General features: G+C 36.6%; 1 protein-coding gene across 1 annotated transcript in view; it reads right to left on the bottom strand.

Moving 5' to 3' along the window:
- Positions 1-13,817, bottom strand: part of COL6A6 (collagen type VI alpha 6 chain) — a gene marked incomplete at its 3' end in the record, with an annotated part of 40,943 nt that extends 27,126 nt beyond the window's left edge. The window contains exons 1-9 of the mRNA XM_079302841.1: positions 13,742-13,817; positions 12,749-12,828; positions 7,424-7,767; positions 5,217-5,295; positions 4,583-4,728; positions 4,395-4,487; positions 2,988-3,041; positions 2,421-2,492; positions 1,937-1,963 (exon numbers count right to left, since the gene is read on the bottom strand). Coding sequence (XP_079158967.1) covers positions 1,937-1,963; positions 2,421-2,492; positions 2,988-3,041; positions 4,395-4,487; positions 4,583-4,728; positions 5,217-5,295; positions 7,424-7,767; positions 12,749-12,828; positions 13,742-13,764 — 918 coding nt within the window. The 5' untranslated portion in view covers positions 13,765-13,817. The remainder of the gene's footprint in view (positions 1-1,936; positions 1,964-2,420; positions 2,493-2,987; positions 3,042-4,394; positions 4,488-4,582; positions 4,729-5,216; positions 5,296-7,423; positions 7,768-12,748; positions 12,829-13,741) is intronic.
- Positions 13,818-27,642: the final 13,825 nt, after the last annotated feature.

Here is a 27,642-nt window from a genome sequence, read left to right as displayed (position 1 = left end):
GATTTTAAAGAAAGTTCATAACTGTTCCAGCAAGACTACATAAATACCAGTGCTACATAAATATCAGTCTCCTTTCAAATTCACCTTGTTTTTCTCTTCCCTTTGCCTGCAAAAATGATAAGGCACATTGCAAACATTTATGGAAGTCATTTTCCCACAAAATACCCATATCAAACTTAAGGAGTTTGCAGTGTTAACTTGTGTGAGGCATCTAAATAAAGTTATAACTATGAGAATCTTATTTCATATATGCATGTTCCACAATGTTTCAGACTCAACCAAATAACACACTCAATTGTTACCGGATTTTTTGAAACTTCTTCCATCTTCCTTTACTAGGATAAAAATGAAGGAATTAACTGTGGTGGTTTAATTTGTAGTAAGAAATTATTTGAGGAGACACAACTAACCAGAGAGCTGAAATGATATTCAACAAACTCTGAAAGTGGCACAAGAACAAGTTAAAACCATCAGCAGTCTCACTCTGAGAGAGACCACTGATACAATTGCTTTGTACGTTTTGATGCTAAATTGACTTTACAAAACCACCTAGTTAAAATTTCTGAATAAGAACTTCTTTCATTTAAAACAATTCTGTATCTACTACAAGAAAAAACAGCTGGTTATACATTTTGATTAGATTAATACATAACAAACAAGAATTCCTTGAATAAGCATTCCAGAAAAATTCTCTGCACTAAGTAATCATGACTTTTATTAAATTAAAGTATTATTTTTTCCATCAGTCATTTCCTACCTCAGAAAACCTGAGCCAAACTTCATACTATTAAACATTCAGTATTTCCTTTATTCAAATAGCTACAATAAAATGCCTTGCAGACTTCAATAACTTCAATAAGCTGCTTCAACCTTACTAAGGTGGCACAATTGAACCACATTTTAATGTACTGAAAGTTTCATATTTATATTTAAAATAAAATTTGTGGATATAACGACACAATAAAGATATTCACGTATTCACTGGATTTCAGTAGGGTCCATGCAACTGGTAAGTCCTACAGCACTATTTAGTTTTAATAAATCAAAACCACCAGCAAGCCCTCTCCCTCTTCTATAATCAGACATTTTGGATATTTGAAAGAGGACAAATTACTTCAGAGAACAGAGTAGAAATGGAAAAGCAGAGAGAAACATGTGAGAAGATTAAAATGTAAGTACAGAGCACTACTTTAGATAGAGCTGAGGTTTCAGAAACATTCTCTGAACTTTCTCACAGCTGCTCAGTTATGGAGGCAAACATCTGAATCTTTCAGGCTCACAAGTCTTTTTTAGAAGTGGTTTTATATCAAAGCATTCAATACAAGTTAATTTCATTTGAATCACTGTAGCTTGGAAACTATTACCATTATGGATCATTGTCCTCCAGGCTTCACATTTTATCATCAAATTAGTGACCATCCCCTTGATGAACAGGTATGTTTGAAAGGTTAAACAAGCAGAATTTAAATATTAGCAGATGAGATGACAAACACAGCTTGAAGAGAAGTTTGGATATTGAAAATACGTCAAGAATGATCTAGTAAAAATGCGGTCCAAACCCCCAATAAATATTAGTCACAACCTTCTTTTCCCTGTGCTCCTTTTTCTCAACAATTAGAATGAGATTCAGCAGGCAGAATTACCACCTTAACAGATTATTAAACTAGTCAATAAATAAATCCTTTTTCTATCAGTTAGACTAAATCAATTATGACTGAAATCATATAAAAATACAATTATGACTGCTGATTTTGATTAATGGGACAGATGTCTTAAATCCATACCTAAAGAACCATAGGAAAAGTACAATGAATGCGTGAACTTTTCACACTATTTTCCTTCCTTGTTAATAATTTCATTTTACAGGGTAACATGAACTTAACAGGAAGCATAACACTGTTCTCAAAGAAAATGGATCACACACTAAAACACATACCTGACTTCCTCTATAGCCTCTGGCACCCTGAAATTGAAAATAAACATAGATAAAATTTGGTTATGGTAATTTTGTTGAGCTTGAAAATCAGGGCACAATAGCTTGATATGCAGAGGTATGCCAAGCTCAGTATTGGAAGTCCCTACTGTTAAACCCTCTACTGCCACATATGAGATTTACTCCTTTCCTCTGAGAAGACAGTACAGACTTCATTTTCATTCCCATTCCATAAAGCTTTATAGCTGTAACTAATGCCTCACTGGTGGTGAAAAAGTCACCATCAAGCTCCTTAATCATCAAAATCTGAGCTATTCAACTATGCTTGTGTTACACAAAATACTTCTCAAAATGAGACAGTAAACACCGTCTCCAAGTTGGATCTTGTCATTCATCCATGCTCCAGGAAGACAGCACACAGATTTGTTCCCAGATAGCACATTTGTAGGAAACAAAATTAGGAAATCTTTCAAAGTAACATACTTGCCTTATGGCCTCTGACACCTGGACATCCCCTGTCTCCTTGAGTCCCACTGAAACCAGCTGGGCCTCTCTCCCCCTAAGAAACAAAAGAAAATGTTCAATTTCATCCATACAATGATGATCACCATTTAATTCATCACATAAGACTAAAGCAAGACAGAACTGTATCACCATTCATTGCACTAAGGACACAAATGTAAGTCACCTGGAAATTTTCATATGGGCCATAAGAAAACTTCAATTACTAATTTGAGTTGCACCTGGCTCTTTGCTCTCACTATCATGCCATGTTTATAGTGCATTACCAATCTCCAAATGGAGTGTCTATACTTGAAGGTGGGGATTTTTAATTGAATATCTAACCCACTTTTGGTGAGCTGCTTTTTTAACAGAGTAGTTATCTACGGTGAGGTGCAGAGGGACTGAGGAGCAGATTTACCTGTTCATTTAACATTCATTTAACCTGTTCATTTAATTTTGGGTTAACATTGATAGGTACTCAATGAATAAGTGCAGACAGGTTCAGGCACCAATTAACAACATCATAGCAGGAAGATAAATGTTTACTTACAATCCCACCCTCCTCACCAGGATGGCCAGGAGATCCTCTGTAACCTATACTTCCCTGAAAAATGAGAATTTAAATGTAATGCTGTTCTCCAAGCACACTGGGCTCATCTCTATCAGATTATTCTGCACACAGAGATAGAAAACATTCCCTGAAAATTAGATCTGGTTATGCTCAGGAGGGCAGGATCCCTGCATTTACACAGACACTCTGTACAGTCCTATGTATTTGATGTGGCTGGGGAAAAAAACCCAAACACAAACCCAAGAAAAGAACAATGGTTAATATAAAGTTTCAGTTGTTATTTCAGGAAATTCTCTGATGGCTTAATAAAACTCATTGGGATACCTGGTCAAATTAAACATATTTCTAGTGATTTAGAAAAGGAAGCATTACACAGTAATAAAATTCTAAGGTGAAATGAAAAATATAAGCAGTTGGAAACTTGTTAGGATGAAGTTATTGAATGCCTTGCAAACACATAGGAACATTTCAACTTTGTATTGGAAGTCATGCAAATATCATACCCTTAGGGCAAAATTTGAGCAGAGAGAAACTGAACAAAGGAGATTTCTAGTTGCAAAACAACTATATTTGCATTCTGAACACTGTCCAAACACCTTAATCTAGCCTTTTAGTAAAACAGAAAAGTATAAGAAAAGCATCAAGAATAATGAAAAAAAAATCCCAAACAAAACAGTAAATTGGTTTATGAAGAAGTATTAGAAGATTATACTTCTGTTAAGAGAAAACCAAAACTTCATTTAACTGCAATCACATAACTGCAGAATGTGAACTGCAGATACCATTTATCTCCCATTTTACTGGAATAAGAAGAAATAATGGAATGATTAGTATTCAAATGGAGACTACATATATTAAAACTTCAATAACTAATACTACTAGTATGCTGTAAAAGTAATGATATCTGTAATATTCAAAAAGCCTTAAAACAAACAATTAAAAATATTAAAAGAAGTAATTCCTTTGGATCTAAACAGACTTACAGGAGAGGACATTTGGAATAACCAGTGACAAAAAGATAAGGCACATACCTAGTGAAAAATTACTATTTTCTGCTCTCTGCTTGTCATTTGGAAGTTTCTCCTTCCCAACATATAAGCCTCTTGATTAATCAGACTTAATTTTTTTAAATTCCTCTCCATTTTCTGCTGAATTAGTGTGGTAGAGTGCTTAATGATTTTTATATGCACAAATCATTTTCATTACAAAAATACTTTTGCACAGGAGCATGCAGCAGAGAAAGGATCACATTTCATGCTTCTCCTTCATCTGTTCTAATATTAAATGTTATGGGGACATGCATGCATGCTCTGAAACACTACAAAAACCAGAAACACTTTGAGAAATGAAGCAGTTCTTATGTAATGTCTGTCTTAGACCTCCTACCTTCCTTCCAGGATTTCCCCGGACACCATGATCACCATTTTCTCCTAGACACTTACAAATAACCTTACAACATTTTCTTTCTGCAATGGTATCCTGAAAAATTATAAGAAATATTTCATTTACATATACTAATCATAAAACAAAGACTGATTTCCACCCCCTTTTGTTTATATCACAGAAGGACTTACAAGGTTTCTCTGCAAGATGTTTGCAATATCTGCAAATCCAACACTCAGAGGCTCATTGTATCCAAACCCTCTGCCAAACTCTACTTCCCAAAATTCAGTCAAGTTCTGTGTATTGTCCAGACCAACCAATAGAAGTGCATCAAGACCTCCAACATAAGCACAGATATAAATTAGTGAATACCCGAAACATACAATTTAGCCAACAATATAAACTTGAATAACAGCAATTCCCTGAAAGTCTTACATTTCATGGTTTCAATACAGTGTGTTAAAAGAAATCACTGCTACTCAGTACCTAAACACAAATTCAAACCCTCTTTTTCCTAGAGAGGTCAAAGTTGTATCTAACCTCTATTGCTGTTCTTATCAGAGAGAGAGGTCCATCCTGGATTGCTCCAGCTATTAGAGCTGGACTCCAGAAGCTAGAACCTCTGCACCCCTGCATGTCTCTGACATGATCTGCTGTCATCATGTACACTGCTTCACACAGAGAGGCAAATACTCTCTGAGGGATTCATGGGCAATGCCACATGAGCATGGAGAGGCAGTGTTAAGTGGAAAAGTTGCAATGGGGGAGGTGTACATCAGGCCTGTGGTAGTAGGAAGCTGAAGTATCAATGTGGTACTGTAATACCTTTAAAGCGAAGTGAGTCTGCTGCTTTCTTCAGGTTTTCCAGTGAATCATCCAGTCCATCTGAAAATACTAATAGAACCTGCCAGGAAAGAAAGCAATGACAAGTCAATTGCAAAGGAACTGAAAGTTCAGTCTTTGTAAGAGTTCACATTGAGAATGGCTATGAGAAGGTCAAGTTGCACTACACTGTGGTAGATCTGAAACATGTGCTGGAAAATGATAGTGAGGAACAACGAGAACAGGACACAAAAGCCTCTCTTTCCTGACAGCACTTCAATTTGAGGGATTTTTCTTGCTGAATATACCACAGCTATTGTAATATATCTGTCATCTAAGCATGTGAGGTGGGAGGTAGGTTAAATTCTTTTTTAACTTCTGCACTGAAAAACTTTCTCTGATATCTGAAGAGTTCTCATATATGTGAATGTGGAAAAGAATTTAGAGCAAACAAATTTTCCCATTTCTGCAAGAGCAGCTCCCATTGGCTGTCGACTGAGTCACACCAGGAAGCACATCCTCTCTGGGTCTAGTCCTCCCCCCATGCAGATATTTATATATTTTTTCCCTTTCCAACTTTTTGGCTGCTAAGCAAACAAATAACAAAGAAAAGAAGAAATTCAACCAACAGAGAATCATGGTCTCTGTTGAGTTTTGTAACTAATAATCTTTACAGAACAAGCATGCTATTTCTCAGGATCCTGGGAAGATTAAATTGTGATTTCGTGTGCATTCTAAAGCCTTGTACTTTCAATTTGTACATAAACACTGTCAGAGAAGAATATCAATCCACTGGTAAAGTGATGAGATATGCAGCATATTTATTTATAATAATAATAAGCCTAAGCAGAAAGAGGCCTTGTTTGATGCTGATCTCCAGAACTGCCAATTAGGAGGTTAAAAGCATTGTTTTTACTTTTATGTCAAAAAAGTTCTTTCTCTGAGACTCAAAACAAGCAAAATCTTATGTGGTCATGTTCCCTGTTTAGACATTTAAAGAAATCTTTGCGAAAAAACTCATTAAATGCACACCAAATGACAAGTTAAATTGGTAAGTCACAAACACCTATGCAAATGCTGTAAAAAATGGAATGCCAACTTTCTTCTGAAAGCAGAGGAATTTTTAATATGGCTTCCTCACTCCGTGTCAGATTAAAATTGGTGTTTCAGAAAAGCAAAAATAAAGTTGGAAGAGGAAACCCCTTATGTATTTGGCAAGAACTAAGCAGGAAGGTCTTCCTGCACTTAGGAAGCACTTAGGAAGTGCTAATATTCAAACAGCTACCACAGGACAAGCTCAGTGTTTCACAGAGTCAGTGCCTTAACATGAATAAATTGTCAAGGCATTGAACCTGAAACACTCCAATGACATCTGAATTTCTTGAACCCAAGTTGAAAGAATTCCCACTCATTTCAGAAAAGATTAGATGAAGTTTTGTGCTTCTCCTTTCACCTCACTTCAATATGGGTGAATTAACTGCAGCATCTAGGCAGATTTTCCTGATCATCAGTTACCTGTAAGTAGAACCCAGCTTTGTTATTTGAAATTATTTGACAAGTTAATGACATGACTAAACTTCTGCAAACAAATTTCTCAGATGACCTTTATCTGAGATTTCTGCTTCAAGCTGTCACTATTCTCGACAAAGATACAGAATCAGGAATAAGAAAATAGTTTCATTTTAGGAATAAGAGTTCCTAAAAGAAAACCACTTTCCATTGCCCAAAGTACAATCATTCCATGGTAGATAAAAGAAGGTTGTCTGTATGAATATTCATCACCACATATATTAAGCCAAATGTTCTGGGTACCATCTCACTACAGGGGTCCCTAGGGAATTGGAATTGATATATCAAGTTATATCAGGTCAATTAAAAAACAAAAGGTTCTATATAAACTTAAGAAAACATGGAGGTGACTGAGCACTGGCACAGGTTGCCTGGAAATGTTGAGGAGTCTTCATTCTTGGAGATACACAAAAGCCATCAGGACATGGCCCTGGACAGCCCACTCTAGTTGATTCTCCTTGAGCACAAGGATGAAAGAAGGTGACTTCCAGGGACTCTTTCTAATGTCTACCATTCTGTGATTCTGCATATTAGCATCATCTATTCCTGAACTATTTTTTGTCTTCCTGGAGTACCCAGCATCAGAGTATATATCGAAATGCCTACTTTTTCCAAGACATATGTTCATACCATTAAGTTACCTTAACTTTAGCAGAGGTCACATTAAAAAAGTTCTCCTCAAGTGCCTGCAAAAAGTCTGCATTAATGTAGGTGTCCACAGTGGTCTGTGCATCTAAGAATTTGTGGATGATCTCTTCATTATAGTCTTCAAAACCAGAGTCAAAGATTAGTTGTTTGTTCTGTGCCAATACTTGGAACTTGAACCCAATGTTGACTGGAGCATTACAGCTGGTATTTGGCAATGATTTCATCTGGAGTAGAAGTCTGGGGATGAATGCTTTCAGTCTTTGTTTCACAAGCATTGTGGGTGCTGGCTGCATGCTCCTTGAAATATCAATTGCTATAGAAAGATCAATGCTGCATTCTGAAAAATAATATAGGAAACAGGAAACTATAAACATACAGTCTTTGTGATCTTGTTATCTGTTAGAATCATGGAAGAAAATTTGATATTGGTAGATTTAAAGCCAGAAATAAGAATCAGTGAGATAGATTTTTCATAAACATAAAACACCATCAGTCCACTGGTATATCCAGGTGAACTTGCAAATACTAAGAACTAAATTACTTGATACCTACACATACCCAAACTGAAAACATGTCTGTTCTCCAGCTGCCTAGGGTCCTCAAAGGGCCGAACCTTGAAAATGCCCCCGTGAGCTTTGCTACCAGCTGAGAATGTACAACACAAATTCCAATTGTGAAGGGAACTTTGATGACTGACTGTGCTTTGTCATTTCGTCACAAGAACAGGTGATACATGCAAATGTAGAACAGCCCAAATAAACAAACATGAGAGAGGCAGCCTTGCCTACATGAAATGTCATAACCATTGTGAAAAACACCTGCTGTGAGGTGATGGCTACCTCAGTCATGGAATTGCTTGCATTGCTCCTTATAATAACAACCAATAGTGTGATGTGATTATCTTGCTCTTATTAAAACCTCAGCTAAATCACATGTTTTTTTCTTCTCTACCTTGATTATTCATTTTTCATGCTGAATTTTATTCTGTGATCCTAGATGAATTACTGTTCATTGTTGTAGCTCTGCAAAGAAGTCAGAGGCATGCAATTTTACCTGTAAAACAGCACTCTACCTAATTTTATTCTCTTTTCACTCATTGACTCTGAAACTCTTAGCAATCACAAGATTGCTTTCTGTGTTTGCTAGTTTGGGCTTGTTTCCATTATTTCACATAAGTGAAATTATTTCCCTCTCTTATGAAAGAGATAAATGTGTTCAGTTCTTTAACCAAATACTTCTAGAAATAATTACATCTCAGAGGGACCATCATTATGTTTCAATATTTTCACTTGTGGTACAAACTGCCCCCTAGAGGGTATGATCTGCCAGAAAGCAGTGTGAAAATGTTTGAATGTAAAAGGTAACACTGAACAAGAGCTAAAAAAATCTGACATTCAGACCTCAAGGGAACACCAAAAATCTATGCCTCTTATCTTTTTAGCTCACAACAAAACAATCGGTTAAATATGTCTATACATGCATACATGTCTAAACACACAAGAACACAAAATCTAATGGATATTTCTTCCAGTATGTACAGCACACAGCTACGTGTACACAATGAAATTCTTTTAAGACCTGGGTCTTTTTTTGTCATATAATTTGGAGGCAGTGTGCAGGGTAAGTAATTTTGCCCTGACAATTGGTCATCCACACCTCTCAGCTCTTCAAATGTTCTCTGCCAAGTCCTCAGTGTACCAGCAATAATAACAAAACAGCAGTAAATAGTTCATATTTAGTGCTACTATGTTGTGCATGAGAAGGTGAAAAGCACCTACTAGTAGGTATTCTATACCTTGTTGATAATCTTTATTTATTGGCAGAAGTAAACACCTCTGTGTTGCCAAACTCTTTTCGCACCACCTGTTCTCCTACAAGCATCCTCATTGCTAAGCTGCCCTATCTTACTGCTGCAAAGGTATCTTTTTTCCTCCTGTCAATATGCTGTCCCTGAAATGCAATTATTTAAATTGAAAAATCTGTCAGTTTTAGAGAAAGTGACTGGAGAAAAGGGAATGAGTAGATTTATCACAGGAAAGAAGGTCAGTGAATATATTAAAACAGATGATAGAACAAGATAAAACAGTACTCACAGAAAGTTGATCTTTGTTATATGTGACAAATTTATGCAGAGTTTAGCAATAAATACATGCATCACTGAGATTAAACCCAATATGCTTTTCTTAACTTCTCTCTCTAAACAAGTGTGCTGTATATATATTAAGTTTACTGCTGTATCTCCCATTAAATCTCCCTGTTCCCTGCCATGAAACACCAGGAGGTGCTACTGTGTCAGTCAGTCATGCTGCTCCATGGCAGTGCATTCCAATTCCACAGCATTCCTCTCTCTCTGCTTGCAGGAGCCAGGGGATGCTTTTTCATCTGGGAGTCTGCTCAGCTCTTGAAAAAGAGTGGGTGGGAGTGCAGAGCTCATACTGAATCAGGCCCAGCTGTTCTCTCTGCAAACCACCTGAGCAGATATAATTCACAAGGGGTTGCTTCTGTCTTTAGGAAGAAAGGTTAAGCTCTTCATTTTAGTCCCTAGTATCCCAACAGCCCCACCAGCCAGTTTTGGGATGTTCAAGATCTCACCAGCCTAAGATGCATGAGAGGCTCAGCTGTTATTACAAAACGCCTTAAACAAGCAGTGTGGTCATCCCAGTGTTCCTTTCTCAGTAAGTTTCTGATCACAAAGGGAATGAAACCTGGAGAACTGGGTTGAATCAATTTTATGGCATAACAAGGAGAACAAAGCACCTACATCCAACACATGTAAAATATCACCTCTATGTGAACACAACACACAGGAAGACAACAATGAGCCTTAAAGGACAGTCATAGTCCCTATAAGAATAAGCAAAGAGAGAAGAATTGCTCCAGAACTGTCTCTTCTTGCCATACCAAATCAATTACATGCACTTACACCACAGTCAGAAGAGAGCAGCTTTTTGATTTGTCTTGCACTCCATTTTTCTTTTCACAATTTAACAAACACCTCTACAGTATTATCAATCTACATAGCTGGCATGAATATGTAATGTTAAAGAGCAGGTGTATGTTCTGTACTTCAGTCTTCCCACATGATAAGGCAACTGGCAATGCAGCACCAAGTCAGACTAAACTCAGCCCCAAAACCAGCATGTGACATTTGAATAAAAGTTGTTACGTTAACTAAAGGCACTACTGAACTTTGGGTTGGTAGCCTCTCAGGCTGTGTGGCATCCAAGCCACTGCTGCCATGTCAAAAATGTAGTAAGAGATACTACTTTCTGTTGCTCATCTAGGAAAACTCTTGGGTAGCACCTCAGAATTATCATGGATTTGCTGTTCACATCTTGCCAGTATCTCCCACAGACCCAAGGATGGATTTTCTCACACCGCCTCTGCACAGTGTCTCTGTGAGACTTCAGTTTTGTTGACAGACAGTGGCTGCTGACAATCCCACTGAAGCAATATGGTCAGCTGGAGATGGCAAAGCTGTATTTCTAGGAGGTTCTTTTTAAAATATTACTGAATTGTCTGTTTCCCTCTTTTTATTAAGATACCTGCTAGGGGCATTTGCTCTGGCTCCTTTCAGACACTGAAGAACTATGGATATGAAGGCTTAACATGAAGCACTGTCTTATTTCAGAAGCTATTTACCATACCAAGGAGTGTAGTGGTTCTTGACTGAAGCAAAGTACAAGTTGTGAGTTGCAAACATAGGCAGTATTTTTTGCTAAAACAATTGCATTGCTGTGCAGCTAGCTCAGGTACTTTTATCAGGGACTGCAGAAAGCCATGTGGATATTTCTCTTTACACACCCAACAAAAGGCTTATTCCTTATCCTGGCCAGGGAGATGTTTGCATTGACAGACCTGACTGACATTTTTTATGATTTTTGGTGCATCAGGATTTTCCACTGCAAACTCTCTCTCTATCACCAGCTATTAAAAACAGCTCTCAAGGGGGATTTTATCACCCCTATGTCAGCTTCAAAGGCATAGATCCCATTACTGCTCAAATCCATTGCTGCATCCACTACCCTGTCAGCAGAGGCTCTGGACAAGCCTCTTTTTGGCTACTAGCACTTGCTATGAAGTGATTTTCTGGCACTGGAGGCTCTGTCCTGTTTTGCTGCCTCCTTCTTTGTAATGTAATTTTTGTACCTTCTATAAGGAATCATTCTTGTTATAAAAAGTATTCAACAAGAATTCAGTGTATGTCATATTGCTGTGCTGAATCACACTAACACAGATTTTGTCTTGTCATTGATCATTGTGCATGATCTTGAAGTTCCTTGCCCTATACTCCAGGATCCATCTATCAGGAAAAATATGTTGGTCATGGAAGCTTTCCTGCTGATTGAAGAAACATGTTATAAATTTTCTCTTTCCCTAAAGGTTGTGTAATCTGATAGAAAAGCAATCCTAATTGCTTTTTAGAATCCAAAATCTATTGGGCTTTTGCAGAAAAACCCTTCCATCTATTCTGCTAAATTATCATCACCCACTAGTTCCTTCTTTTCCCCTGTTTATCATACAGAGGGTCGGAAGATACACCTTCTGTACCACCATTCATAGGAAAAGGAGAGATGCTGAAATCTACAACACAGTTTTCATTCACAGTCCACTCAGAATAAATCTGTAGTAAACACATATTAAACACTTCTGTATGCAAAACACAACCATTGCAATGTGTTGGCCTGCTCTCAAGAGAGCACAGGAAAAGCTAGTCATGCACTTTGAGCTCCATTCTGCAAGCATACATTACTAATTACTATTTACTTTTTGAGGAGAAAAAAATTAATTCACACCAACTTAAAGAGTACTAAGCACATTTCTTTGCAGTAGGTATTAAATTCATGTTTCCACAAATTCCAGAAGAATATAACACTAGTAGAGCATGGATGGAACAGTTATATTTTCCTCAAAATTCAATGGTAATGCAGAAAATATCCTGCAACTGGGCAGAACACTTCTCAAACAGATTTTCCAGAAGACCTGACTACCAAAATGGACCTGCTAAATACTGTGACTTACCTTGCTTTTGGCAGTCTTACAATTGTAAGTGCTTTATGTTACTTTTGCAAATATGAAACCTCAGCATGCATGAACAAACCCAAAATTTCATGAGCTATTGCATTAATTGTTGCATTTTTAAGGGAAACGCTCATATTGTAGTTATAAGTTTCATAAAAACAGACCACATTATCCTTAATTATAATTCATAGTTAGAAAAAAATTTCATCAGTTCTTCATCTCTCTCTGACATTGGGTATTAATGCAAAAAAGCAATTTTGCTATCAACTTGAAGAGTAATTTCTTTAGTGTATTACCAGACTCCTCTGCCTCTGTAGAGAAGGTGAAAATGTAGAGAAGAAGAAGTAGCTTCCAGGCATCCATTTTGAAAACCTTCCTAGGGGAAAGAAAAAAAACCTCAAAGCCGAAGATATAAGAAATACAGAGTATAATTCCCTAAAAAAAATGCTTTTAATTGTGGAGGAATAGAGCATGTGCATTTTATTAACAACATGCAGGCTTTCTAGCTGTATGCAATTTAAAGTAGCACTTTAAATTCATAACTTTTCCCCTTCGTTTTTAACATACAGGCTTTGAACACAGAACTGTAAGAGTTTGACACTGATGTACACAGCATATAACCAAAATGAACTATTCAAAGCTTTGCTCTCACAGTCATGCTTTGTTCTGATTCACACAGCTATATTTACCATGATCTAAAATTCAACTAAAAGCAAGCTATTCAAAATGTAAGATTAATGGGAGTTATGCCTTTAAGATTCCCTTTTAGCCTTGAAATTTCCCACCCCCACATCAATTTAAAGGAAAGCTTGATGGTGTTATCTATGTATGATACACATAGATAGGAACAAGCATACATTTACAAATTAAATACACCAGTGGGCCAGTAATAAAGACACTTGTCATAGAAAAATGGAAATACAGTATAAAAATTTCCCAAAAGCCAAAATTCAGTGCTATGGATAATGGGAATGAAAATCTCTCAGAAAGTACAAAATTAAGGCATGTTGAGCTTAAACACACTAAACAAATGAGAACAAAACAGTTCTGAATAACTTTCTATTCTAGGACACAAGCACACTTGATTCTGCCTTTAACAACTCATTACACTGTTTATTCTGTATCTTGGGTCTGCAAAGACAACTTAGTAGAAAGGTTACAGCTGGTATAACATCAAAGGACAGGGTTCAGTCCAGATTCTTAAGGTAACAGGACATAATATTACCCTAAGTCTTGTAAACAACAAAAGGCAATGAATAGAAATTATCTTATTGAATCTATATTCTCACCTCAGGCAAGAGCAAAACTTCATTTCCAAGTATTGCCACACAAAGCTCCACTGAAGCTCTTGAAGAGTTCTTTGGAGCCTTTGGGAGAAAAAAGCACCACATTTCCTGTATTTCAAGACATTTATCAGATACAGGCACTTTCCACTTTTATTAGAACTGCAGTAACACAGAAATTCCAGATGCAATTGAGGTCCCTATACAACCAAAGAGGTTCTAGGTATTATGTAGTCCTCAACAAGAACAGAAAGTAATACTGGGGTTGGTCCATTGAGGAAACCTCCTTCATGCACCTGCATATCCCAATATTCTTTAATAAGCATTCTAACATAAAGGAAACGGTTTTGCAACCATTTTGCATGTCATCTTCACAATTAAATTTTGTCTTGAATTTAATTAATTTTTCTGCATATATTCCTGAGAGTTAAAAAATCTCGTAAGAGTTCCCCTTGATCACTTTGACAGAGATTTAACCCTATTATCTATTTTCACTTCTACACTTCATTATATGAGTCTCTTTTTTAGATGTTAATAAGCTCAAACTTTATACTGAGAGACAATTAAATATTTTAATGGTACCCCTCAAAATGATAATGATTACTAATTTTCATTACTGTGTTACACAGTTCATGCTTTGATAACCTGGTTATTATGCCAGAGCAGCATTAACATCTTGAACTCTCTTGTTTGAATCCATTGCACACAGATCTATAGACCCAGCTAGATATGTACATGTTCAAAGACAGTTAAGTGCTGCCAGTATTTCCAAAGCCTCCAATTAGTGTTTTGCTCTAGAAATTTCCAAGACGATGAGAATGTGAAAAATTCAAGAACACCAGCAGCAGCAAGCTCCCAAGGCTGCTCACACACAGATGAGTAAAATACAGTTGATGTTTTTGCAAGGGGCTAGACTTTCCTCAATTTTCTAAATATTCAAATTTCACACCAAAATCTAGCTCTTACAATATACTAAATAGTCTGAAACTGTTTAGCTATGCAACTATTTCCATGCCTCCTAACAGCTGTGGTCTCTATTTGCCTCCTTTGGCTCCTCTCAGCCCCATGACCCAAGAATGTTCTCTAAGAATGTTCCCTGTTCTTCAGGTCAGATACTCTAGATCTGAAAAATCTCTCCCACTCTTCCTACACAATGAGTGCGGATGGGAACCTATTTACCACTTGCTTTGGTTTTCCTTTAATTAGTCCCTACTGACATCAGGCAGCTTCTTTAAATACACTGAAACATTGCAATTTAGAAACATGTGCAGACTAACTTTTCTACTTATACTATTTATTTTGCCTTATCTTCACATACAAAATTCCAATCATGCACTACAAGCTGCATAGATGGAAGTGGTTTAGGCCTTTTATGTGTATTCTTCATTATTTACTAATGCAAAATGAGAAGTAATTGAATGGAAAATTCACATCATACTGCTCATGTATACCATAGATCAAAGCCTAAATAAACTCACTCAGAAACATGCAGTGCTACAGAGCATTACACTAGCAACATCCTAATTCTAAAATGTAAAATGGTATATACAATGTCTTAACATAAAGTACTTATATATGCATATCTGAAGTTGCTTATATAAATATATATATAAGCATAATTATGCAAGATGGTAAGGCAACAATTCTCCAAAATCTAAGACATCTTTCCACTTTAATTCTATTCTGGGAGACAAGAGTTGAAAATTATTATAAAATAATACATATTTTAAAGCTCATTTTACTGCCAGCATTTTTACTTATTTTACTTATTTGTTTCAGAGACACACTAATATGTATATAAATCTCAAAGGAAGAAAAAGATCAACACTACTCCTGAATCTTTAAGTGCTTTGCAAAGATTATTTGCCAATAGATTTTGTTTTGTTCTTTTCAACCAACAGAAGTCCCAATCTTATCTTCAGCAGCTTAAATGTTTCAGGCAAAAAAAATCATTCTGTAGATTTTTGCTGCCAGAACAAAATGCACTCTCAAACGATAATATGCTTCTTAAGCACACTGTCAAAAGCATGGAGATCTTGAAGCAACATCTCTTTTTCACCTATGATTTATAAGCATCTTGCACATAGGATCTCCATGCACACCTGACTGAAGACATTTTCCCTCTTGTGTTGGTATATACTACCAGAAGAAATACAAGCTTTCTTGTCTCAACCTAAATTCCCATCTTTACCAATGCAAATAAATGTAATCACATAGTTTTCACCTACCTACTTAAGTACTCCAGTTAGATTACTTTATCTTCTGCATGCTGACTTCATTTCCTCTGAAGTCTTTGAGACAAGATCAAGTCCTGGAATATAGCAGAGAGAAAGCTTCAAGCATACATGCCCCACTTAGTTATTCCTTTCCTCCACCATCCCCTTTTCACTCACTAAAACAAATTTAAAGCCTGGTTTTCAACTGTGGAATTTCCTGATTTCACCAAACAATAAAACAGGAGGAATCCATTCCACCCTCCCACCTCACCAGTCTCCTCATATACCCACATATTGAACTTTAAACACTGAGAAATTATAGTACCAAAAGAAAGATAAGTGTCACTGTAAAAATAAAGCAAAATACCTTCTAGTTGTCAGCTCTTTATGTAAAAGAAGAATTTTTTTTTTTTGTTAGCTCCTCTCTAAAGGCACATATTTATTCCTACAAATATATTATCTTTTTGTTAACACTGAAATGTCTCAGGAAGAAAGTTGTTCCTTAACTCATTGCAGATTTCCCAGAGAAAAAGGAGTTTCTTAATGATTCCAGGTATAATCATGGGGCCAGGCACTGATTCAAGCAAGGAGACCCTAAGTGACTTACCTGACTTAAGAAGTCAGTGTGAACAACATGAAGTTCAAGATGTTTCAAGGGGTGGTTTTGTTTAGAAGGGCATGCAGACACAGCTGGAAAGGACGTGGCCACCAGGATAGGAACACCCCCACAGACAGATGTAAGTACAGACAAGCACACAACCAGCCCATGAGAAGTCTACATCCAGTCTTACAAGGAAAAAACTGACACTAAACATCTGTTTCATTTACCATTAAAATCAGTATCTGTCTCTCTGTGAGCAAATGGAATGGATATTTACTTGCTGACTTCATTTTAAAGAAAAAAGAGACATAATGGTTTTTCATTTCAGTATTTGGTGCAACTTTTCTAAGCCTATTGCCTATTTTTCCATTTCTGAGTAAAGTTAAGTAATTAGCACATTATGATCGTGTTAGTAAACATTCTTTATAATTCATACTTCTTTCTTCCTGATGGCTTAAACAGAAAAAATTTGCAATAATAACACATTAATAAAATTTTATAAATAGACCCTGGTATCCTGGCAGCCTCAAACAGTTCTTAACCTACCATGAAATTAAAAATAAAATTACAGTTTCTCTCTTCAGTCCAAAAGATCCCTCAAAAACAAATCTTCTGTCAGAGAGCCTAACTATTTATCACATCTCCTTATCTGAAGTAACCATACTCTTTTAGTGTCCCCTGAAGTCAAATGTGTTGAATGTATCAAGTATCTATGTATATTCCCTTAGGATCAGGACAATTCCCCAGAAGTCCTGAGCATCCTCTCTCTATTTTACACAACTTGCCTTAGCTCAGCATGAGCAACCTGCAACTCCCAAAATGCATGATGGGGAGGCAAACAGAGTTGTCCTTGCTGCCTACCAGGTATCAGAAGTAAAAGTTCTGTAGATTCAGATAACAAATTTTCTGACCCTGCTATGTTTCCTGCCCCAAACCCCAATACTTTGCTTTAAGGAAATTTTCACTAAAATGTCTGGTTTTTTTCCTGTTTAAAAAAATCAAGATTTTTTTTAACATAGAATAAAATAAAACAAATGGCTGAAAACCTCATTAGATGAAAACAAAAACTATCCAGAATACTCACAACATCTTCCTAAGGCCACAACTAGCCATTCCGAGAGCCTGATAAGCTTTAACTTCTTCTTTGCACACTCTGTAATTAGCTGTTTACTAATCACACCGTTATTTAAACTGCTCTACTCTGCTGAAATTAATTAAAGCCTGCCTCTAAGTGTATGAATTCAACTAGAATATCCCAAATTGTCATTAAGATATGAACATAGCTATGCACATTACTATGGCTTTAGACTTTACTCTTGTTCTAGTTTCCTCAAGAACGAACTCAAGCTGAAGGTTACATTTCACCTTTCATCCCAGATGGGGGAAAGAATTTTAAAACCAAATCCAGTAAAGGGAGCTGTGAAACTAAAGAGTTTTTAAACCTTGTTGAATGAGTTCTAACCTAGCAATGACTCATTTTGACCCAGAACTAATTCACTTTCAAACTCCTAAGCACTCCGTTCTTCAGCCTCAATAGAAGAGCAGCAGAACGGAGACCTCATACAACAATTTGGGACTGTCACCAATAACCTGTATATGTGTATTTCATAGCAAGGTGAATGTATCTCCTACTAAGGGATTTGTCAAAGGGGATAAAGGAGGGCAAAAGAGCTCCTTTATATGAAGGAATAGTTTTCCCAATCAGAAAGCTCTTATGGCTAGAGATGCACTTGCTATTGTTCCTCTCTCTCTCTCCTAACTGTTCTGGCCTTAGACTTCCTTTGCTGTAGTATCATGTCAGTATCAAAGTACCATGGCAGATGTAGAAACAGATCAAGTTTGTTTACATACTGAAAAGAGTATAAAAGCTATCAATAAAAAGTATTAAAGCAGGAAACCAAAACCATTTCACAGACCTTGTAAAATGGGTCAGCTAAAGCTGGAGGATGATACAAGTAATTTTTCATATCCTCACCAGTCCCTTTGGCTGGAAAGTAGATAAATGTCAACAGCATAAAGGCTAAACCTCACCCACATGTGCTTCACTGACTCATTTAGTAAAGGATATTAAGTGAACTAAGCACAAACATTTCATTCATGAAAGCAGCTTCTCAAAGCCAAAAGTTCTTAAGAAAACCAGCAGATGTGACTCTCCTACTTCCAGGAATATTGAGTGGGAAAGCATCCTATCCACAGGAGTAAGTACTCAAACTCATCTGGAACAAATTAATTTTATAAGAATCCTGTTTTAGAATAAAAATAGTGTAAGTCACCTCATGTTGAACTATCACAAAGTGGGGAATTTAAAATTGAAGACAACAGTTTGTATGCAGCGTTACACAATTTTTAAACCATCAATTATTCACTAACATATGCTAGATGTACCTTTGAGATGGGAATCTAAAAATATGAGCTTACTGAAGCTGGCAAGATGCAGATTCTTGCTTTATAAAAACTTAATGTTAGAAAAATCTTAACTTGCAATAGTCAATAGAAGTAAAACTTCTGCCAGCATACTTACTTGAAAAATCCCACCTAATTATTCTCTCATTTCTAGTGCTGAAAATCATGCATTTTTACCAGAATCTATCACTTTCGATGGCAGGAAAATATGAAGCTAGGAAGAATCAAGACTTTTGCTTGTGAATATCTTCACAAGACTACAGTATCACCCATAATTAGTTCAAGGCTTATGTTGTCTTGTCAAATGAAACATCTTTGTAAAACAAACAAAGCAAAGAGACATACACATTTCTGAAGCATCCTTCAGATGCTTCAGAGGTGCATATTTTACTTTGAATTATTTGGAACAAATTTTGTTTATCCAAAGGCTCTTTCCTTATTCTTTGACATGAAGGAGATTTGTTTGACTGAATTATACTGTATTTGGATTTGAATGTGCAGAAGAATTATGTAAATTATTGTATGCAAGCAAATTAGAGCTGAGTAACTTTGTGGCAATCATCTTTATAACTGCAGCTGTCGTGAAACAAATGAAAATTAAACAGCATGTTTTATATGTTGCCATATCGTGAGAAGAATCCATAATAAATTCTGGAAAGTAAGTGTGGAAATCTGACACTTTCTCAGGTGTCTGTGTGCTTATATACAAGTAACTTACAAAATGTATTTTGTGACACTTGCCATGCACTGAAGTCACAATGCACCAGATGAAATGTAAGTTCATCCATAAGCAAACATTCACTAATAATCCTCAGAAATGCCATCTCACTATAGCAGATCTTGAAAAAGAGTTTTGTGAGAAGCTAATAAACTTTAAAATGTAGCTTCATGCAGAACTAAAATAAGCCAAAATTTCCAATTTTCCCCTGAAGCTAAATTAATTTGAATATAATTTGGCACCTTTCAAGAGTTGCATTTTTTCAAAAATCATTGTTTATTGGGTTTTTTTTTAATGATGTAATACTAAGCTTTTAGATGCTGAAAGGAGCTACATCACACTTGCAAAATGAGGGTTTGTCATATATGATTAGTCAGTACTACATAGGACTATCTTGGCAGATGAAAGGATATTGCTTGAATCTCCAGACTATTGCTGAAGGTGTTGGGTTCTCTTCCTTCAAAGCCTTATCCTTGCCATCACAATCCAGCAAGAATTGTGCACATAAATTCTTTCACCATATTTTTTATATTGACAATGCCCACTGAAATTCACTTAATGCACACTGAATAACCTATGTTGAAAATGTATTCTGAGACGGTATACAAACCAATAATAGTAATGGAACTTGGCCTCTACAGCATCATCTACAAAAAGAATCCTCTGTTTCCCCAGGACCACACAAAAGAAAACATGTACAGCATCAATGTTTTTTCCCTAAGCGCTACTAACATTTCCTGGACAATGGACAGTTCAAGAGTACCATATGCCTCTAATTATTTACTAATTAGAATTCTTGCAAGAGCCATTATGCTTCTGCATTCTAATTTTGCTTAGGAAGGTTGTAGGTTCAGTTCAGATGAAAAAGGGCTTTTAAACAAATGGTTTTACTTCATCTGGTGTCAGGAAAGCTAAAAAGAAGTGGAATCTTGCACACTGTTCTGAACAACATAGTAACATATGATAATTTAACTGCAGTTCAGTCCCTGTTTTAAAATATGCTAATTACTTCCAAACACTGCAACAAGAGCTTCTGGGATCCTCTGAAAATTGAGAAGTGCATCAAAATACCACCCAGAGACACTGGCCTCAACAGACAGTAAAGGTCCCCTCACTGAAAGGGAGATGGCAACCACTACATTACCAAATTCATCTGGAGTCATTGTAGGTAAGAAAAATGCTTCTTCATGCTACAGAAATGTTTGTGATGTCTCAAACTTAAATGGGAAAAAAATACTGGAAGCTCAGTTGCCCACATCAGAGACACTGCATTTTCTGTTCCCTTTATAAAAGGGAGTCTCAGCTATCTTTTTTCCTTATGGAAGCAGTTTTGATGCAGAGAGTAGAGCAACTTAACCTCAGGGATGTCATACAAGATGAATCATTATCTTTGTAATTGTAATTGCAATTGTAATTGTGATTGTTCCACTTGTAGACCCTCACAGCTATTGTGCAAGGGCATCTGGAAAGGGGGTACAGAAGGCAAGACACCTGAAAAAGATGGGATTTGTCCACATTCAGGTTTCTCAGCTGGTCTTAAACCCAATTTTCTCTTAAGGGCCATTTAAGTGGCCATTTTCTCAGTCTCTACCTTTGGACTCTAGAATTGAGTGACGTGACTGGAGCACTTGCTGGTGAAGACCAAAGCAAAAAAAGTTGTTGAGTATCTCAGTATGTGTCAGTTGTAGACAGGTGCCCTGTTTCCCACTGATCAGACAGGCTACAGTTTCTCTTCCTTTTCTGTTCTAAGTACCTGAAGAAAAACTTATTTTTCATTTCCCTAGCCAGGTTCAGTTCCAGATGAGTCCTGGCTTGCCTGATTCCTTCCATGCAGCCTGACTTTTTCCACTTAGTGTTTCATTTTATTTTCAATTAGCTTTAACCTTCAGCTGCATCATCCATCTTTATTGTTGTCATCGTTGTTGTTTCCCTAGGAAATATATTCTATGATACATAGTCTCAAAACCCACACAATTTTTGTTCTGTTTTATAGCAATCAGGTGTCTCAGGAAAGACAGGCATCAACTTTGGGGGTTTTTTTCCCATTTATTTCCTATTCAACATATCCCTTGGGATACAGATTGGCAAAGAACCATGGACTTCAACTGCACAGTTTACAGTAGGTAAGGATCTGGTGTACAGATGGGGATTTCATTCCAACCTCTCCAGTAATGTCTTTCCTTAGAAGAAAAAGGAAAAGCTCACAGGCAATGACCAGCTATTGTAAGAGTGACTCTACAGGTCACACTGCTTCAAGATATGAGAGAGATCTTTTGCTTTATTTCCAATGAAAGATTTAGTAGGGAAATCCATCCCTTCTGAACACAGTAACTGGGAAAGGTGTAAAAGCTAAAAGAAGGATGAGCTAATAATGCCATGGTAAGCAAGGCTAACGCTGGAACAGAGATCACGTGAGTGATTCCTGCAAATCTATCCCTGCTCCAATTACAATAAGCTCTACGCAATATGGACTACATCACCCCAAATAAAGGGGCAATTGCACTGTTTGGGGTGTTGCAGTGACTTTAATTCTATTTTGTTGAACCTTTTACTGAAACACTGATTTCAGGCATCAAATACTGTAATGTTTTGCTACTCCCTCCTGCATTTGGGAATAGGAAGCCCACTGGTCAGAATATAAGATGGACACTGCGGAATATTTGCCAGATCTAGCATTCAAACTAAACTTATTTACATATTACCTGAAAAAGTTTCTGAACCATCCTGATCCCGTAGCACATTCACATGATGACAGTACACAGGTAGTGCACTTAATCCTACACAGATAAAAAAATCCTCACTTCCTAGGAAGGTGGAAATTCTTCATAAAAACAAATTTTAAAAACCTGACTTTATTTAAACTTCTTACAAATATCTCAGGCTCAGTTTACAACCCTGCAGTGACATCTCATGGCTTCATAATAGTTCCAGCAGCAAACACAGGCTGTCAAAGAACACAGACAACACTGAGGAACACAAATATCTACATGTACAAAACTGGGTAGCTGACATTGCTATGGGATGATCTAACTCCATTAGTAACACCAGACTCATTTATCCTCTCAAATAAACCTAATACAAAATGCTGCCTCTTATAGGGTACTTGTGTCTGTTTGTACACAGGTTTGCATCCCATGACAAGGACGCCAGTTTTAAATAAAAAGATGGAATGGATGTGGAGAATAAAATTACAAGAAACTAGGCAGGGGTGAGTGAAGCTAAGGAGCAGGGTTAGAGGAACAGCAGTAGCTCTTGGAAAAATTGATTCCTACCCTTCCTAACACAGACAAACTACCATGCAAAGAGGTCAATGCCTTAGGTAGCCACCTGTTTCAAGGGAAAAAAACCAAACAAAACAGTCTTATATTTTAAGAAGCCTGGAGCCATCACATGAATATCATTACAGGGAGCTACATTGCATACTTGCATTGCAGAAGCCAGCAAGAGGTGAATTAATTCCATGTATTAATAAAGCTGAAATTTTCTTATAAAGAAAAACTATTAAAATGCTCAGTCAGAACTGAAGACTAAACCCATTCCAGTCTCACCAATCATCTGCATACCTTTTCAAAATTTAATGCAAGATCAGTCTTTATTCTCTAATAAACTCAAAGCACAATAGCATTTTCCAGGTCAAAAGAAAACTACTATATAATTTATTCTCTCATGATGAGTAGCAAAGCTTTTAACTAGGACTCTTGGGAACCTGCTTTTGGGTGGGTTTTTATTTGTTGTCATTGTTGCTGGTTTTTTTCTTGCACTGCTGGGAATATTCAGGTACTTCATAAATAGAAGCAAACTGGGGAGATGGAGGGAAAGCAATAGGCAGGCTTACCTCATTGTAGCAGAGGGTAGTTTTTGAGCACAATTAGAGTTTTTGTACGATTATTTTTAAAGGGATCAGACTTAGGCTTCTGAAAACTCTGCTGTCCCAGCATGCCACCCTTGCATCATTAATTTTTTACTCCAGTGGCTTAAATCTTCATCATGTCTTCAGGGCCTTGATCTGAATACATGCTAATTACTTGATCTAGAGAGTGTACACTGTCTAGAACACACATTGAGCTCTAAATTGGCTCTATTTCTATTTCATTGATTTTGTGACTTACAGATATTGAAAAGTCTGAGAATTTTAAAATAGGAAATGCAAAAAGTAAAAGCTCTAAACCTTTAATACACAAAAGAAATAATAGAAATTTTAAGGCTATAGATTCTGCATGATCTCTACATTTCTGGTCTTTGACACAGCTCATTACTGAAGTCAAACCTTCATGTGGCAATTTTGGTATTTAGTGAAAATTACTTGGATTTCAACCAGAAGACATATGAAGAAGATCCACAAAGGCACACCCACCTTCTACGGAAATATGTTTTCCTCCTCTGGCAATCACCAGTTTTCATACAAAAGAAAGGAAATTAGAACATCTGGGAAAGCGAATTCTGCTATGTTCCTAAGAATGGAGGGTTCATTGAGCTCTATTATGAACTGGAATACTTCCCACTTGGCTGGTACATAAAGATGAGATGAGATGAGGTGAGATCAGGTTAATAGCATGCACACAATTGCACACCTTTACTACTTTTCTTGATTTCCCTTTATTACTTCATAATACATATCAATCTCACCTAAACATTGGTTTTGTTTGGGTTTTACTTCTGTTCTTGCTTGGTTTTGAAAATTTTGGTCTATTGAAGAGCCTAACTTCATTGCAGGGTGTCTTATGAGACACAGAAAGAAGCAGCAATGTTTGCATTTGACTGGACAACACAAACCCTTCAAGCCCACGTGCTCCTTTTCCTGCCCTTTTTTTCTCTCATATTATCAAATACCCGTGTCTCCATTGAAGTAAAGTAACAGTGATTTCAGAGATCAGCAATAACTCCACAGATTCATCCAAGCACAAAGAAGGGTAAAAAGGATAAATGAAAAGTATGGAAAGATATCCAAGCATAAAATGACTATTCAGACTAGTGGTGAATATGACTATAAAAGATGACTGAGTAAAGATACAGTGGGTGTTTATAAAGCCATGAGTAACTTGGAGACTATAGCTCTTCAACATAAAGACAGGATATCAACTGAAGATAGATGATGGTAGATTCCCAGCAAGCAAAATGGAGGCTCAAGTATTGGGTGCTTAAGTGTGAAATGTTTTGCAGCAGAGTGTTGGGATTGCTAAGACATCAGACAAGTACAAATAGCCAATGAATTGAAAGTAAATAAATCAGAGAGCATTAAAAATCCACCTTTTAGCTCTAGAAGGCTCTGATCCTAGAGCATAACTACATTTCTGCTGTGTCCTTTTAATTTTCTCTCACACAGACTTTTTGATGAACCAAGGATCTGAAAAATTTACCATCATACAAAACCCATGGATTCCTCTTTGAACTTAAGTTAAAGACCATTTCTATGAGCCTGACATTAAGCTGTAACAACAGGATCCACTTAGAAAAAAGTATACGCACACATCACTTGTAAAACACAGCAGAAAGACAATTTCCTGCAATATACACTGGGGATTTTTGCTCAAAACAGTTATAACATCAGGCTGCTCCACTTCCAGTTCTAAACTACTTCTTTGTTTCTAGGCAGCAAAACAGTCAAAGAAATGTTCATCCACCAATGCTGTTGGAGGTCCCAGTTCTGTTTTCCAGACCATGTTCACTGCCAAATTCCTTGCCTGCAGTACTTTAAAAATAAACAAAGCACCGGAATTGTCTTAGTTCTAAGGGACATTTTCATATCATCATGCTGATCACTTGTCTGAGGCAGACACAATTTTGTTGAAAACTAAATACCTTATTGCCTTTTAACTTTAAAACATTCAATGTGTAAGTAAGAACATAATAAAAATAAGACAGTCACAAGCAAAGCCATTACCATGTGGAAAGTTTATAGGAGATGACATCCAGATTGGAAGTGACATTTCCAGGTCATGGTTTTCTGTCCCTAATTCCTTCTGATTATTTTGGTAGCTCAGAGCAGACAAGCTGCAACAACGCAGATTATAAAACCCACTACATACCTTACTTTATTCAGTATTGTTTTATCACACAATTAAATACTTCATAATGGTCCCACAGGACTAAAGGGAGACTGGTTACTTGCAGAAGGGAAAAATAATAGTTGGGTTTTCGTTTAAAAAACAGACTAGATTTTTTTGCATGCTATTTTTTATTAATAGCTGGAAATTTATGGTTAGGTTAAAGGATTTAAATGCAATGTACCTATAATTTCTCTTGTTCCAGCTATACAAACACTTATGCCCATGAACAACTTCATTCTAGTGAAATTTTCAAGGGTAAAGCAAAAGTTTAGGATATGCAATAACTGAATGAGGTCCTCCCTTACATACACATTGATGTCCTCAGGACTTCAATGACATTATTTTTTTTCTTCTGCATTCCTATGCAGTATAAAAGGCATCATTTTAGCACTCATCACAGAATTTGCCTGCTGCCTGCCTACTTACTGCTTACAATGTGTCTGGCATCCTTCAAAAATACAAACTCAAACAAATCATGTAATTTGATGATTGATGAAATCATGTAATTTGACTTAAAAATAGAAAAAATCTGTAGCAAAAAGCAGCCTGACTGAGCATAAGTGTATTCATGCAACAGGGAAAGACTAGGCATAGCTGAAGATATACATTTGGTATCTACTCCAAATGCTATCAGATTAGTTCTGTGCATCAATTCAGAAAAGTGACAATTACCAAGGTGGATCAAAAACATCTTGGAGCAATTGTATTCCATCCTCCCATTAAAATTATTTTGAGCAGTTTTTCCTCATTCCTTCATATACATTTCCACATTCCTTCATACATATTTCTTTTTACCTAGATTTCATAGCTTAAGATTTTTGCCTAGATTTTATACCACAAAGCTATCTCCAAAATTCAGTCAGATGTCATTAGTACAGTAAAGAAGTTCATTAATGAAGAAAAAGGTTCTTCAAGCATCCAATATCTTGCTTACCCTGGAAGACAATAACAAAAAGTATGATTATTTGACTAAATCCTTCAAGAATGTACTTTGATGGATAAGTGTTGTTTTAATTAAAGCAACATTTTAGTTTTTAATTAGAGTAAGTACATCAAGCAAAATAATCAGAATGTTTACAGACCAACTTCATTAGCAGTATTGGCAATAGGATAAACTAACCATGCCTGTATCAAGCCATCTTACTTATAATCCACAAAAACAATTACTGTGATCCCAAAGATTTCCCAAAAAAAATCGGCCTCCCCACAATCCACTGAGCTAACCTTTTCAATCAAGTCCAACTGATGTGAATGTTTTTAAAACATTCACCATTATAGGGCATTTCCATACTTAGACAAAAGTTGAAATTCAACACATTTTGATATATCTATATTTATTAGAACTGTTAAACTTGCTAACAAATCAGAGAGAGCAATCAGAACCTGAGTACAATGTGAGATTTGGAGGGGTGGGAGGGGTGTGAAGAATGTGGTCTAGAGAGACCAATCATGCACCTGAAAGACACAGTCTCAGTAAAGAGTATGATATGCAAACAAAATTACAGTTTGGTAAGATCAAGTGCAAACTCAATGAACAGCTGCCCCATGTACTTTACCCTCTAAAAGACAATATGCACAAAGCAGTTTTACCTTACCAGTGAGCTCACTATTTAGTATTGCTCTCACACAGTACTTGGCACTGCACTTCTGATACACACCAAGTTCAGAAACTTAATTTTTCTGGCAAAATGGCAAAAATATGGTTCTTATATGAACCTCCTTCCAATAAGAGGAGACAACAATCTTAGTACCCAAAACTTCATGAAAGCAGTGGCTACAGAAACATGAAGGACAACCCACAGGAGGCATCAGTGGTTTCTGACCTATGTCGCCTTGATCACCAGCAAGGATCTTCAACAAGGGATTCAACAAGATTCAGCAATATTCAGGCAGCTGTGGATTTAGTTTAGCTCATAAACTGC

Source organism: Erithacus rubecula, assembly GCF_903797595.1.
Source record: "Erithacus rubecula genome assembly, chromosome: 3".
NCBI classification, from domain to species: domain Eukaryota; kingdom Metazoa; phylum Chordata; class Aves; order Passeriformes; family Muscicapidae; genus Erithacus; species Erithacus rubecula.
The sequence above is the reverse complement of the archived record's forward strand: the minus strand, read 5'-3'. Positions and strand labels throughout refer to the sequence as shown.